This window comes from Monodelphis domestica, chromosome 3 (assembly GCF_027887165.1).
Source record: "Monodelphis domestica isolate mMonDom1 chromosome 3, mMonDom1.pri, whole genome shotgun sequence".
NCBI lineage: Eukaryota > Metazoa > Chordata > Mammalia > Didelphimorphia > Didelphidae > Monodelphis > Monodelphis domestica.
Genome location: NC_077229.1, coordinates 47,946,393 through 47,962,792, shown reverse-complemented (window position 1 = coordinate 47,962,792; position 16,400 = coordinate 47,946,393). Strand labels below are relative to the sequence as shown.

The following is a 16,400-nucleotide window of genomic DNA, read 5'->3' as shown; positions in this document are numbered from 1 at the left end:
GATGCTTCCTCATGGACTGACTAATTTTTGTCTTTGTGTCTGGCACCGAGCATAGAGTAGGTGCTCGAGAAGTCCTTATTGGTTGATTTTTTTCCCTGGCGAGGAGAGAATAGGAGAGTGGTGGTCCCGGTGTGTCTCTACTTGAGGAGGGGCTAGCTTGGGACGGGGCCCCAGCCTGTCCTCCAGCGGCCACCCCTCGCCTTTCTCCCCCAACAGCTGCAGCAGCAGCAGAGCCGGCTGATGAAGATCAACCATGACCTCCGGCACCGCATCACGGTTGTGGAGGCCCAGGGCAAGGCCCTGATTGAGCAGAAGGTGGAGCTGGAGGCGTACCTGCAGACCAAGGAGCAAGAGATGGGCAGTATGAGGGCCGAGATCGGGAAGCTTCGGGAGAAGCTGAAGGGGGAACCCAGCCAGAACGGAGAGGAGGCGACCGAGGTGAGCAGGAAACAAGGCTCAGCGCTGGTGTGGGAGGGTAAGTCCTGGATGGAGCGCCGGAAGGCTGTGGGCCTCTAGGGGAGCCTCCGGCACTGGGGACAGGATGCAGATTCATCATCCGAAAGCCTTCCCTCTTGGGCTGCCGGGTAAGCCGGGCAGGGATTATCATCCCCGTATACAGATGAGAAAACCAAGGAATAAGGAAATAACTTGCCAGCATCGCTCCAGGAGTTCATGGCATACACAGTAATAGAACCCGGGACGTCAGATCCCCAGATCATTTCAAATGACTTTTTTTTTTCCTTCTCTGTCTTGGACCAAAAACCTGTACATTAGGCTTTTTTCTGGCTCCTCTGTATGCGTTCAGTTTTTCTTTTCTAATAGTTTTATCGACAGGTTTTGAGCTTTGTGCCAGAGCCGTTTCCCGTACATCCTTCTCCCCCACTGAACCTCCATTTTACTAAAGAAGAACACTGATGGCGAGGCTGCCTCTGGCTTCTCCAGAGTGGCCCACCCATGGGGGACGAGGCATGCGTTTGGGGGCACGGCAGTGGGTTTTGCTTGAATATACTTATGGGATGTTGGGGATAGAGACTGCTGGATGTAGAATCAAGGAAGTAGGATTTGACTCAAAGGCCTGGAACTTAAATTCCAGGCCTGAGACTGGCTCGGTCCTGCTGACCCTGAGCAAGGCAGGACTCTTTGGCTCCAGTTTCCTGATATGTATAGTGAAAAGGGCTGGGCAAGATGGCTTCTTAGGTGGTTTCCAACTCAACTGTTTTTGACAGGGAGAGTCAGGAAGACTTGGGTTCAAATCCCTTCTCAGATGCTTACTCCAATTTCTTTTCTGTAAAATGAGCAGCTTAGATGACGTCTAAGAACCAGGAAGACCCTGGCTCAGATCTTGCCTCTTTCTAGGCCTTGGTTTCCCCGGTAGTAAAATGTAGGGGGTTGGCCCTGATTGCCCCTAAGGTCTCCCACCCCAGTCCTCCATTATGGTGCTCTGAGTTCTATTGAAAATGAGGCAAGATTGTTTCAATTCATTGTTTAATAAATGATCATTGATTTAAAAAAAAGAAAAGATGAGAGAGATGAGGAGAGCTGGTGGAAAGTCAAAATAAAATATTTGTAAAAGATCAACAATAAAACATTTAATAAAGAAAAGCAGAATTGAGCAATAGAGCAGTGTCCTGTGACATCTTGCATCCCCTCAAGCAGAGAGGTGAGAAGCATGTTTTCTCCTTTGTTCTTGGAGACAACAGATGATTGGTTATTCCACCGGTCCTCTTTCCTCCCAGCTCCTCTGCCCCGGGTGACTTCCTTCCTGTCCGGCCCTCCCTGCCCCAAAGCCTTAGCTTGGACTTCTCCCAGGCAGGACTCGGGCATGTTTTTGCTGGGTCAGCGCAGATGCTCAGCACCTGGCAGAGCCCAGACTTGCCTGCTACAGGACATTTCCCACCCCAGGCATGTGACTGACTCATTAGCACCCGGGACAGGGATGGGTCTGGCTCCGGGAGTGGGGAGGTGTGGCAAGGGGGCTTGTTTTCACGACTCAGTACTTTGAGGTGCATGTCAGGACTCTCCTCCATCCCAGGAAGGGTCTTGTGGTTTCTCGGGACATCGAAATAAACGTGTCCATCCCATGAGGCAGGAAGTGTTTCCCTGCAGAATCACGAGAAAATCTGCTAAGGAGGAAGAGAAGGGCTCCTAGGAAGAAGCAGCCGGCCCAGGGGCTGCTCCTGGCTGTGTCAGTAATAGCTTTTGCAAGTCAGAGGGTCCAAGAGCTAAAGCCGGAAGGGACCTCAGGGCCTTCGAGTCGTAACTGCGGAAGCAGAGACCCCAGTGATCTTGCCAAGGGCACATGGCAGTTAAAGCGGGATTTGTGCCTAGGCCATCTGACTGCAGAGTCAGTGCTTCTTTCCCTTCTTCTGCCTCATTTTCCTCATTTGTATAATGAGGGTGAGGACTGGCATGATCTCAATGGTCTCTTTCAGCTCTGGCAATCTCTCTTCCAAGGTCCCTCCCAGTTCTGACATCCTCTGTTCTAAAAGTCCCTCCCAGCCCTATCATTCCCTGTTCTAAGCCCCTTCCCAGCTCTGACATTCCCTGTTCTAAACCCCTTTGCAGTCATGATATTCCCTGTTCTAAAGCCCCTCACATTTGACACTTGGTTCTACACTCCTTCTAGCTCTGACATTCCCTGTTCTAAACCCCTTTCCACCTCTGATGTTCCCTGTTCTAAAGCCCCTCACAGCTTTGACATTTGGTTCTAGACTCCTTCTAGCTCTGACATTCCCTGTTCTAAACTCCTTTCCACCTCTGATGTTCCCTGTTCTAAAGCCCCTCACAGCTTTGACATTTGGTTCTAGACTCCTTCTAGCTCTGACATTCCCTGTTCTAAACTCCTTTCCACCTCTGATGTTCCCTGTTCTAAAGCCCCTCACAGCTTTGACATTTGGTTCTAGACTCCTTCTAGCTCTGACATTCCCTGTTCTAAACTCCTTTCCACCTCTGATGTTCCCTGTTCTAAAGCCCCTCACATTTGACATTTTGTTCTAGGGCTCCTTCTGGCTCTGATAGTCTCTGTTCCAAAAGCTCTTCCAGCTCTGACGTTCTCTGTTCAAGGATATTCTATGTCCCCTTTTCCCCTCTTGAGTCTCAATATTATTCCAAGGAAATGTGACGGCCATTCCTTATTCATTTTTGATCAGGAGTTCTTCAGATGATCAATTCAACAAAAATATGTTAAGCCCCAACTGTGTGTGTGCTAAGCATTGAGGCTACAAAGCAGCCAAGGGCAAGCCAATGGGAATCCTTTCTCAGATGCTCTGAGGACTGGACCACCATTGGCCAGCCAAAGTCTTTACTCTCCAGAAGGTCTAATACCTATTATACCTGGGGGAAATGAGACCCCCCTCAGTCAGATAAGGGAATGTGAAATGTATTCAAAGTCATTTCAGGGGTGGCAGAATACCAACATTTGGAGGGATTTGAAAAGGCCACATTTGCCCTTAGTGCTTTTCTGCCTTAGAACCAATACACAATATAAGGGTTTTAGAAAAAAAAATGGTGCCGGGAGAAGGTCAGGCATTTCTAGCCCATGGGAGGACAGGGTGTACAACATGGGAAAGGGAGGGAGGAAATAGAACAGTGTGTCTGGTGGGGAAGAAAATGGGTCAGTTTGACTGTAACAGAGCAGCCCAGGAATAATGTGAAATCAGTCGAGAAAGACCGGCTGGACCCTTTACAGATGGCAAAGCTAAATGGCGAAGCTTGTTTCCTAAAGGTGACGAGGAGCAGCTGAAGTTTCTTGAGTAGGTCAAGGATATGGTTAGATCTGCCCTTTAGAAACATCCAGCTACAACGAGGTGGTGAAGTGGCTAGAGTGCCTGCCAGCCCTGGAGCTCAGATTCAGCCTCAGACATCTACTAGCTGTGTGACCCTGGGCAAGTCACTTAAGCCTGTTTGCCTCAGTTTTCCTCATCTGTAAAATGAACCAGAGAAGGAAATGACCAACCACTCCAGCATCTTCCAGTCAAGGCTAAATTAAAGTTCTTGTTGAGGATGATACAGAGAGAATTTTTGTTCAGATACGGAGTGGACTAGAATATCTCTGAGGCAGGATTATGTGAAATGGAGAAATTGAGAAATTGCCCAACTAGCAAGTGTCTGAGGCCAGATTTGAATTCAGGAAGATGAATTTTTTTCTCATGAGTGTTCTATCCATGGAGGCCCATTAGTGTCATTTTATTAGATTTGACCTATTGCTTTAGCCTAAGATCTTTCCAGATCCCAGCTCCATCTTCCAATATGTTCACTATCCCTCCCAACACCCTGTCAGCTGCAGATCCGACAGAATCTATGCCGTCATCCAGATCATTGCTAAAAATGTGAAATAGCACAGGTCCCCTGGGCACTCCACTGGAGACCTCCTTGCCAGCTAACATCCAGCCATTAATGACTACTCTGGTTCTGGCCATTTAACCAGTTCCAAAACCACCCCAGTGTATTCTCTGGCTCACATCCCTCTATATTTTCCATAAGAATTACATGAGAGACCATCAAGTGCTTTGATCAAATCTAGGTCAGTAGTACATACAGCACTTCCCTGGCCTAGTAACCCTGTCAAAAAAGGAAATGATGTTAGTCTGGCATGGCCCAGGCTTAATGCCGCCATGTTGGATCTTGGTGATCACTGTTCTTTCTCAATGTTTGCTTCTAGCTCTTTAATAATATGTTTTAGAATTTGACAGGAGTACAAATCAAGGTCATTAGTTTATAGTTTACAGGCCCATTCCCTCTCTATTTTTGAAAATAAGGATTTCTCTTTTCCTTGTCTTTTAAAGGTCCTCAGCAGTGACTTAGGAAGTCCACCTTGCCATTTCTTTCAGGGACTTGAGGACATAGTTTACTGCTCCTGGTGACTTGAGTTCATCTAGGGCTTCTTATTTCTGTCTCTGTCCCTCTCCCCCACCCCTGTCTCTCTCTCTCTGTCTCTCCTCTCCCTCCCGTCTCCCTTTCTCTCTCTCCCTGCTCTCTGTCTCTGCCTGTCTGTCTCTCTCTCTTTCTCCCTCTATCTCCTTCTCTCCTCTGTCTCCCCCCCCCTCTCTCTCTCTGTCTCCCTCCCCTCTCTCTCTCTCTCCCCCTCCCTCCCTCTCTCTGTCTCTCTCTCCCTCTATCTCCTTCTCTCCTCTGTCTCTCTCTCTCCCTCTCTCTTTCTCCCTCTCTCTCTCTCTCTGTCTCTGTCTCTCTCTCTCCTTCTCTCCCTCCCTCTCCCTCTCTCTCCCTCTCTCTGTCTCTGTCTGTCTGTCTCTCTTTCTTTCTCTCTCCCTCTCTCTCCTTCTCTCCTCTGTCTCTCTATCTCTCTCCCTCTCTCTTTCTCCCTCTCTCTCTGTCTCTCTCCCTTTCTCTGTCTCTGTGTGTGTTTCTCTCTCCCCCTCCCTCCCTCTCTCTGTCCTCTGTCTCTGTCTCTCCCTCTCTCTGTCTCTGTCTCTCTCTCTCCCTCTATCTCCTTCTCTCCTCTGTCTCTCTCTCCCTCTCTCTTTCTCCCTCTCTCTCTCTCTCTGTCTCTCTCCCCCTCCCTCCCCTCTCTCTGTCTCTGTCTCTCTGTCTCTCTCTCTCTCCTTCTCTCCCTCCCTCTCCCTCTCTCTCTCTCCCTCTCTCTGTCTCTGTCTGTCTGTCTCTCTTTCTCTCTCTCTCCCTCTATCTCCTTCTCTCCTCTCTCTCTCCCTCTCCCTCTCTCTCTCTCTGTCTCTCTCCCCCCTCCCTCCCTCTCTCTGTCTCTGTCTCTCTCTCTCTCTCCTTCTCTCCCTCCCTCTCCCTCTCTCTCTCTCCCTCTCTCTGTCTCTCTTTCTCTCTCTCTCTCCTTCTCTCCTCTGTGCTCCCTCTCTCTTTCTCCCTCTCTCTCTCTCTCTGTCTCTCCCTCTCTCTGTCTCTGTGTGTGTCTCTCTCTCCCCCTCCCTCCCTCTCTCTGTCTCTCTCTCTCTCTCTGTCTCTCTCTCTCTCTCCAAGAAATAAAGAAAGAAAACACTAAGCAAAATATACTGAAATAGTATGCAACATTCTGCCCTGGTGGTCCACCACCTTTTTATAGAGAGGAGGGAAATCTGTCTCCTCATCTCCGGTCCTCTTCAAAGCAGAAGAGTCCTTCCTCTCTTCCAAACGTGGTTGTATATTCTGTTTTCTCAGTTCTGCTTCACTCATTCTGCGAGCTCTTCCAGCAGCTCATGTCCCTGTTCCTCTGGGGAAAGGACAGAGCGTTTAGTCGTGCCATCCAGGCCTTTGCCGAGATCCTCACTTTCCCGTAAGGAGGAGAGGAGCAATTCCTATGCTGTCCAGACAAAGATGACCCTTGGAGCGACTCCCAGGAAGTATGTTTCTCCTGTTATCACTTCCCCTGGGACAGGAATGGGAGGCCTCCCCTAGTGGAGCTGAGATAACCGGAGCCACCTTTCTACCTCCCTAATGGGGTGTAACCAGAGAACCCTGCCCCAAACTGCTGCTAATGAGGCCCGATTTCCATCTTGGTTAGCACGCTTTCCAAATCTCTGTTCGTATCAAGCAAAGAGCTCCATCCCATTCGCTGGGTTGTGTTGCAGTTCAGTGTCACAGACAGTGTTGGACCAGGAGTCTCAGCTCTGCTGCTCTGTGACCTGGGCAAGTCACTTCTTTCTGAGATTTTCTCCTCTAGAAAATGAGAGGACTGAATCTGGCGACCCCTAAGGTTCCTTCCTGCTCTGAAGTTCTAGTTCTCCATCGCCTAGCTCTTTGCTTGTGATGCCTTCAGGAAATGTTCCAGTGCCAGGCCTTCCTCCTCCTCCAGCAGTAGCCCTCCAATAGTGTTAGATACCTTAGAAGAATTGACATAGAGTAATAAAGCCTTGGGTTCAAATACTAGCTGTGTGAGCCTGGACAAGTCACTTTATCGCCTGCGCCTCAGTCTCCCCATTTGTAAAGGGGGGGAGAGTGGGATAATCTTTGTTCTTATAAGCCAGGATGTGAGAACAGCCTTCTTCAACCTCTTTAGAGAAGGCTAGAAAGGCAGACTCCGGGTCATAGCTATGACGTGCTAGGGTTCGGCTACTCTTCAAGTCCCCTCATCCCCCAAGGAAAGCCAGTGTGCCCCTTTCCAGGGATGGGTCCGTAGCCAAGAGGGAGAAATAAGAATAAATTCAGGCCTTTGGATACCTCTCATGGCCCGGCACCCTAAGGATGCCTGCAGGTGGCTCTGGAGAGGGAGCATAGCTTCAGCCCTGCTTATAACAGACTTCTGGAATGGCTTCTTGGAAAAGCCTTTAACCCCTAAGGGAGCTGGCTCTGGGCTCTAATAATGCCTGTCCTTGTCCTGCCCCAAAGTAGTCCATTGGTCTCCAAATCTCGTAAGGGTCCTTTCCAGGCATTTGATTCAAGACAACATGCATTTATTTATGTATATTTATTATCTTCCATCTTGGAATTAATGCTAAGTATCAGTTCCAAGGCAGAAGAAAGGTAAGGGTTAGGCAGTTGGGGTTAAGTGACTTGCCCAGGGTCACACAGCTAAGACGTATCTGAGGCCAGATTTGAACTCAGCTCCTCCCAACTCCAGGCCTGACTCTCTATCCACTAAACCATCTAGCTGCTCTTTAATATGCAATTTATTAAGCACCTATTCTGGGTCACAATAGATCTAAGAGCTGGTCTCCAACTCAGAAAGGTATGGGTTCAAATCCTAGGGTGGCTGTATGATGCTGGGCAAGTTTCAGCTCTGCTATGCCTCCAGATAATATTAAAACTCCAAGTGACAGAGCAGAGCAGTTACTGTTCCTTACACCAGTAAAAACAGAGGTTGCAGACAAGGAAAGGGTTCCAGGTGCTGGGGACACAAAGCCAGACACAAAACCGTCCCTGCCCTCAAGGAGCTTACAGAAGGGGAAAAGATAAGTCAATATAAAGCAGACAAAAAATAATTTGGATTTTAAGTAGGTGGGCCAGTGGCTGAATTCGTGTGGGACCTGGTGCTGATTTGAAATCCAAAGCCGAATCCTCCTCTCCTCCGGCAGGGCCCTGCTCTTTGGCCACTGCAGTTTATCTGTCCTCAGTAAGGGAGTCTTGTTTCTGTGATCCTGAACTCCCTTTGAAATGGGAAGTGCAGTGGCCCGGCCCCAGCGGCAGCCCCAACCAAGATCCTGGTCTTTTAGCCCCATCTTCACGTGGGTTCTTCCCACTCCTGGCCTTTTTGCCTTTTTCTCTCCAAACTTGAATTCTCTCCTGTTTTTCCCACTCTGGATGCGTCTCTGCCTCTTAGAGCTGAATCCTGTGAATCTCAGATCTTTGCGCCACTCCCTACCACAGGCTCGAGTAGTTCAGAAGTCAGAGGACCAGTTCAAATCCTCGCTTTCCTCCTTGCGACCTTGGCTTAAAGATATCTTAGCAATTACATGTAATGACAATTTCCACATTAAGTTCGTTATATGATCCAAATTGTCTTCCTCCCTCTCATCCCGGAGGTGGCAGGAAATTCGATCTGGGTTTAAAGTTGGTGTGATCATGCAAAACTTACTTCCATACTGGCCACTTTTATATACCTTGTGATCTTGGGCGAGTTATTCTCTTCTCTGGGTCTCAGTGTCCTCATCTGAAAATGAAGGAGTTGGGCTATTATTTGCTACTGTAAAAATGGAGATTTGAACTCCTCATTTCAATTCCCAGAAGTCCCTGGAACTTCCCAGAATTCCCCAGAATCTCACCTGGCCGAGAGCAAAAGGGGTATTTAGATCTCTCTCTCTCTCTTCCTCTCTCTCCCTCTCTCTCTCCCTCTCTCTCTCCCTCTCTCTCTCTCTCTCTCTCTTTCTCTCTCTCTCTCTCTCTCTCTCTCTCTCTCTCTCTCTCTCTCTCTCTCTCTCTGCCTGTCTCTCCTCTATTTCTCTGTCTCTGTCTTTGTCTCTCCTTCCCTTTCTCCCCCTTCTCCTCTTTCTCTCTTTCTCTGTCTCTATCTCTCCCTCTCCCTGCTCTGTCTCTCTCTCTGTGTCTCTCTCTCTCTCCATCTCTCTCTCTCTCTCTCTTCTACACACACGCGGCTCTTTACCAGGCAAGATGTAGGTTGCACGTGCTTTCCTTATTTTGTATTTCTTTATTTCTTAATCTTTAACAAACCTCATAAAAACATAATACTTTTAGCAGAGAAACTAATTTTTACTGTTACGCTACTCCTTCGTCAATCTGAATCTCTTCATTTTCAAGCGAGAGGGGGGCAGGAACTCCCGTCAGATGGTTTATCTAATGGCCAAGGATGATGACCACAGCAGCCATATTTCTCTTTGAGTGTTGGAGGCAGATCAGCAGTGCTTGGGGCCCCTGACACCTCAGACTTGTGGCTTTCGGGAGATCTGTCCAGCCTGTATGTGGGAAGGAGCCACATCCTCAGGCTAGTTCTCCAGGTCCCTCTGTATCACTCAGAATCATCATGATGCCGGGTTCTGCTTACTCACCACATAAAAATAGTGGGAAAGAGGAAGGGCAGCGTCTACTGTGATTCGGAAGAATGAACTGAGTCTAGGCTGGGACCCAGTGGCTGATGGGAAAAATGTAAGTGAGTCACAGGAAATCAGACGGTATGGCTAGAGATAGGCTACCACAAACTGGGTGAATATTTAACACAGTCCAGCCAGCATGTATGAAATACTCCATCCCCTCATTCATCGAACCTATGTTCAAGGCACTGTTGGAGTGGTCAGCGTTGTTCAAACGTGTCCAATTCTACATGACCCCAAGGCGCTTTTTTTTTTGTTTTTGTTGTTTTAAACCCTTATCTTCCGTCTTAGAATCAATACTGTGTATTGGCTCCAAGGCAGAAGAGTAGTAAGGGCTAGGCAATGGGGGTTAAGTGACTTGCCCAGGGTCACACAGCTGGGAAGTGTCTGAGGACACATTTGAACCTAGGACCTCCTGTCTCTAGGCCTGGCTCTCAATCCACTGAGCCACCCAGCTGCCCCTCCCAAGGCGTTTTCTTGCAAAGATACTGGAATGGTTTGCCATTTCCTTTTCCAGTGGGTCCCCATTTTACAGATGAGGAATTGAGGGAAACTGGGGTTAGCTGATTTGCCCAGTATAAATTCAAGATTGTGCACAGAGAGGAGGCCCTAGCATTGAGGAGGATTGGAGATGGCTTCTTGTAGAAGGTGGAACTTTGGCTGAACTTGAAGGAAGCCAGGTAGTGGAGGTGAGACCAGAGAAAATTTTAGGCAGGAGAGACAGCTGACAAAAAAATGCAAGCTGGGGAGCAGCTGGGTAGCTCAGTGGATTGAGACAGGAGGACCTGGGTTCAAATCTGGCCTCAGACACTTCCCAGCTGTGTGACCCTGGGCAAGTCACTTGACCCCCATTGCCTAGCCCTTATCACTCTTCTGCCATGGAACCAATACACAGTATTGATTCCAAGATGGAAGGTAAGGGTTAAAAAAAAAATGCAAGCTGTTTAATGAATTATCTAAAGTTAATGCCAGGGGCAGTGAGGTGGCTCAGTGGATAGAGCTCAAGGTCTCAATGTGGGGGGGTTCAAATCTGGCTTCAGATACTTCCTAGCTGTGTGACCCTGGGCAAGTCACTTGACCCCCCTTGCCTACCCCTTACCACTCTTCTGCCTCAGAACCAATACACAGGATTGGTTCTAAGACAAAAGCTAAGGATTTAAAAAATAAATAAAATAAAGTTAGGATCAGTCAAAGGGACTGGAGATGTTTGGCTTGAAGAACAGAAGACTGGGGGCTCCATGAGGGCTGTCCTCAGTGTTCGAAGAGCTGCTTCTTGGAAAAGGGATTTACATGGCTGTGCCGGATCCAAAGGGCAGAACCAGGAGATGGGATTCTTGTGTAAGTGAGTGGTCCCAGAAGTCTCTCTCAAGCCTAGGATTCTGTGGTATAGACAGGAGAGACAGCACTAACTCCTGGGCTAATCAAGGAAGGTTTGCCCAAGGAGGAGGTGAGGAGGTTGTCCATCCCTAGCTTGGGGAACCAGTTCCCTGGCTGCAGAGGCAGAGGCAGAAGCTAGTTTCCTTTATGTCCCTGATCCCCTGCACCCAGTATAGTGCCTGCATGATAGACATGCTTAAATAAATGCATGATGAATAATAAATGCTTGTTGTTGGAAGTTCAGGGAACAGATGGTACTGAGCACTGGCATAATACTGGCTAGGTGGGTTTGAGTCAAACTAGGGAGTCTGAAATGTCACAGTGCAGTTTGGATAGTATCGTCAAGGCAGGAGGGAGCCTGGCTCACCGTCTTTCTCTCTTCCCCCTCTCCTTCCCCATTGGTGCTTCCTCAGACACCCTAACTATCCAGGTCCTCAGGCTATTCCCTTCCCACGGCCAGTCCTTGGCCACCTCAGCTTATCCTTGATCTTACCGTCAGCCACAAGTTCACAACACTCTGAAATTCCTTTATCTGATCATAATCTCTGCTCATTCCATCTTTCCCTAGGTTTAATGACCCCCTAGACTTTCTCTTCATCCTCAGGGACTTCTATTCCTCTACCCCTCCGTTCTTTTCCAGGCCATCATTTCAACCCCTTGATGAAGCAACTCAATTCCACATCATCCTCTACTCTCGCCTGCTCCCTGACCTGTTACCCATCTTGAGTCAAACCCCACCATCTAGCTCTTCCCTACACCCACCCCCATTCATGTACTGAAGGACAAAGCTTGAGAAAATTTAAAAACTGCTGACTAGATCCACCCCAAGTTTGCATTCCATAATCCGAACTGGGCACTCACTGTGGCAAGGCAGTCATTCAGCTTCCCTTGTCAGTTAACTGTCTCATTCTCCACAGGGTCATCCAAAACCTTCTCATCTCTCCTCAAGCCTCCTTAAGTTAAAGATCTTGCCCACTAGACCCCTGGAAAAATGGAAGCTATTTGCCCTTCTCACCTCCTCTGTATCTCACATAATTCAGACATCTTCTATCTCCTCCCCTCCATCTCAAAGGAAGAGGTGGCCTTTCCCCCTTGCCAATGAAGTCCTTCCACATGCATCTTTAATCCCACCTACTCCAGCAGATTGCCTCTTCTATCATCCCACTTCTCTCTTCCTACCTACCAGCTCCTTCACTGCTGCCTACCAACACTCCCACGTCTCTCCTCGTCACTAAAAACCATCCCTTTCCTCTGCTGGCTCAGCTTTTGACTCTCCAGACCTCACTACTGATCCTCAAGTGCCTTTTCACTTTGGAACCCTCCACCCTAGAGCCCCCTTCTCCCCTTCTGAGTTCCACCTGCTATCCTCTTGTAGTTTCTGGCCAATTCCTTGAGAAAGCCTTCTGTGCTTACTGGCTTCACTTCTCTTCTCCATCTTCTCAAAACCCTCCACAACCTCATGTCTGAACTCTGAACTCTGAACTGGGTTTTTTCCATAATTACACTGATCTCTCTTTTTTAAATTTAATTTTAATGTTATTATCCTGCAAAACACACTTCCTTTTGGCCATTGTTTTAAGAGCAAATTCATATAACCGAATCCCCAACATAAAACCATAAACACACTGATGTAAAAGATAGTATGCTTCAATCCACATCCATCTGACTCAACAGTTCTTTCCTGGAGCCATTGATCTCTTATTTGCCAGATCTGATGGCCCTTTCTCAGGCTCCATCTGTTGTGACCTCTTTGTAGCTTTTGACACTGTTGATCACTTTCTCGTCCTGGATACTCGCTCCCTTTGAGGGGTTTATGAAACAACTTTCTCTTGGTTCTTCTTCTACCTGTCTGCGTACTCCTATTCAGTCTCCTTTATTGGACCTTCATTCATGCTACACTCACTCCCTGAGCATGTCCTACAAGACTCTACTTTGGGTCCTCATCTCATTTCTCAGCATGTTCTCTCAGTTGGTGGTATCATCAGCTCCCTAGAGTTCAGTTATATTCTTTAGGCAGATGATTCTCACATATATCTATATCTCTCTACAGAGAGAGAGAGGAAGAAGGAGAGGGAGAGAGAGACAGAGAGAGAGAAACAGAGAGGGAGAGAGAGGGAAAGAGAGGGGGAGAGAGAGAGAGAGAGAGAGAGAGAGAGAGAGAGAGAGAGAGAGAGAGAGAGAGAGAGAGAGAGAGAGAGAGAGAGGAAGAGAGGGAGGGAGAAGGAAAGAAAGGGAGGGGGAAAGAGAGAGGGAGAGAGAGGGAAAGGGAGAAGGAGGGGAGACAGAGAGAGAGAGAGAAAGAGAGAGAGAGATCCAACCCAAATGTTTTTCCTGAACTCCAGTTCCGTATTATCAACTGCCTCTTAGACATCTGGAACTGGATATCCTATAGGAGTCTCCAATGAAAATGCCCAGAAAGAACTCATTCTCTTTCCCCCAAACCCTCCCATCTTCTAAATGTCCTTGTGTAATTACTATTGAGGATACTCCCAGTCATCACCTAAGCAATCATTAAGCGCCTACTATGTGTCCCACACTCTGCTAGGTGCTGAGCATACAAAGACAAAAATGAAATGGTTCTTGCCCCACACGTGCTTATACTCTAATTGAGGAGATAGTGTTCTAGGGTCTGTTCTGACTGGAGAATCTTTGGGCCATGCCCTCTCCTTCTGTATTATGTACATGAAGCAATAACTACCAAGAAAAAGACCGATTGAGGGAGGTAGACAGAAATCACCAGAGGACTAGGTTGGGCTGGTTTCATGGAAGAGGGGCTTTAACTGGATCTAGGAAGATATATGCTTTGTGATTGTATCTATAACTTCCTTAGCTTGGGGAATGTAATAGAGATTGTTCTACTGTATGGATAGGAGAATCTAGATTGTGCCACATTTAGGTATGGTACCCTAAAAATTTCCTGAGAATGAGAGGCACCCAAAAGTGGAATGGGTTGCTTCAGGAGTAGATTTCTCCTCACTAGAAGTCTTCAAAGACTAGATGACCATTTGTCATGACTAGAGTTGAGCCACCCCAAATAAGACAGATGATCGGGGGCAGCTGGGTAGCTCAGTGGATTGAGAACCAGACCTAGAGATGGGAGGTCCTGGGTTCAAATCTGGCCTCAGACACTTCCCAGCTGTGTGACCCTGGGCAAGTCACTTGACCCCCATTGCCTAGCCCTTACCATTCTTCTGTGTATTGACTCCAAGATGGAAAGTAAGGGTTTAAAAAAAAAAAAACATGATCACTGTGTAAAAGAAGGGATTGTTGATCAGCTACAGGATGAACTGGATTACTCTCTGGGGTCCCTTTCAACTTGGAGATTTGGCAATTCTGTTCCAATAGAAAGAACCCAAGAGGTTATTATTCCACGTAGGAAAAATGGTGTGGTCAATGGCAGAGATATAACTGAATTCTAAAAATTTATATGATAGGAAATAGACTCAGAGTTTAGAGGAAGGAGAAAACAGTGTGAGTTTGTATGGTTAGAGAAGGGCTTCCTACAGCTAAAACACAAGATAAATAAGAAAATAAGAGGGTGCTCAATGAGTAGCAAGCTCAAACAAACCACATCCCAAGATATTGGGGGAAAAGCTGGCCGGGTGGCTGCTGACCAAGGGCCAGTGACCTTTGAAAGCTCTCAGAGTACAGAAGAGTGCCACAAGACAGGAAATGGATGTGTCTCATTAGGCTTTCCTAAAAAGGAAGCAAAGGCCATCTGCATACTAGATGTGGTAAATTTGAATTCAATTCCTGGAAAAATCCTAGAACCTAAAATTAGTTAGTATCCATTTAGAAATGGAAGCAGCAAAAATAAATTAATTAATAAAATGAAATGGAAGTAGCAATCATGAAGAGCCAATATGTCTTCATCAAGGACTGGTCATGCCAGACTTACCTCATTTTCTTTTATGTAAGGATTATTAGACAGAGTAAGAGATTGCTGCAGATATCACATACCTAGATTTTAGCACGGCATTTAATAAAAATTTCTTTTTTTATTCTCATGGACAAAGTGGAGAAATATAGGTTAGATGATGGTAACGCTAAGTGAGTTTAGAACTGGTTGAATGACTGGATCCAAAGAATAGTTTTTTAATAGGTTGGTGTCAGCTTGGAAGGTTTCTAGTTGAATGCCCTAGACATCTTTTATTTTTCCTTTATTATTCCACATAGTCATAACCATAGCTTTTAGGCACAGAATGGCTCAGCCCAACATCTCCATTTTACAGTTGAGAAAATAAGGCCCAACGGGACTAAGTAAATTGCTCAAGGTCACATAAATGTTTAATAATGATTTGGCTGAAGGAATAGATGGGAGGATTTTCAAATCCACAGTTTTTACAAAACTAGGAAGGACAGGGTCCAAAAGAGCTCACTTGGTTTAAATGAATGGCTAATTCTAAGATGAAACTGAATAGAAATAAATGTAAAGTTGTGTTGTGGTTTTTTCAGTCATTTTTCTGGCGTGTCTGACTCTTTATGACCCCATTTTGGGGTTTTCTTAGTGAAGACACTAGAGTGGTTTGCTATTTCCTTCTTTTACTCATTTTACAGAGGAGGAAACTGAGGCCAAAAGTGTTCAGTGACTTGTCCAGGGTCATAGAGCTAGGAATTGTCTGAGGCCAGATTTGAACTCAAGAAGATGAGTCTTCCCGACCCCAGGCTCAGCACTCTATCTACTATACCAACTAGCTACCTACTTCATAAAAGTTGGATATGGGTTCTAAAAATCAAAAGTATAAGATGGAAGAGTTATGGCAGAACATGATTGTGCATATAAACTCTGGGAGTAGGGCACCACAAGCTCAATATGAGTGAACAATATGAAAGGGCAGCCCAGAAATGAACTTGAACATGGATTACATTAAAAGAGGCATAGTAAGGGGCAGCTAGGTGGCTCAAGGGATAGAGAGTCAGCTCTGGAGTCAGGAGGTCCTGAGTTCAAATTTGGTCTCAGATGCTTTCTACCTGTATGACCCTGGGCAAATCACTTAGCCTTCATTGCCTAGCTCTTAATACTCTTCTGCTTGGAGCCAATACTTGTATTGATTCTAAGACAGAAGGTAAGGGTTTTTAAAAAAAGGCACAGTGGTAAATCATAAGAAAAAAAAATTTAAAGAGTGGCGTATTGTCCAGAGTAATGGAGGGTACTTAGCCCAGCCCAGATAGCGGTACTCTGCCCTAATCACATTACATGTGGAATATCATGTTCTGGGTGCCGCCTTTTCAGAAGGACATTGACTAATTGAACAGATCAAAAGGAAGATGACAAGGATGAGGACCAGTGACCCTGCTTTTTGAGGATCCATTATAGAAACGAGGTCTAGGAATTGTTAACCTGAAACAGAAGACCTGAGGGAGAGGGCGGATGTGCTTGCTGTCTTTGGGTTTTTGATCTATCATATATGAGTGCTTAAAGATATTTTTTCTTGGCTTCAAAAAGCAAAATGAGATTAGAAGCTGAAGAGAGACATATTTAGGCTCAACTTCCTAACAGTTAAAACCTTCCAAAAGTGAAATGGACTAATTGAAGAAGTGGAAGGGGCCTTCAATCAGAGACTGGAGGACATT

At 46.7% G+C, this 16,400-nt stretch overlaps 1 protein-coding gene across 6 annotated transcripts in view; it reads left to right on the top strand.

Moving 5' to 3' along the window:
- The window catches only part of RILPL1 (Rab interacting lysosomal protein like 1), a 63,129-nt gene that overhangs the window by 34,235 nt on the left and 12,494 nt on the right, over positions 1 to 16,400 (top strand). For all 6 annotated transcript variants that reach the window (XM_056821878.1, XM_056821876.1, XM_056821877.1 and 3 more), the window contains exon 4: positions 217 to 438. In XM_056821878.1, the coding sequence (XP_056677856.1) occupies positions 217 to 438 (222 nt within the window). The remainder of the gene's footprint in view (positions 1 to 216; positions 439 to 16,400) is intronic.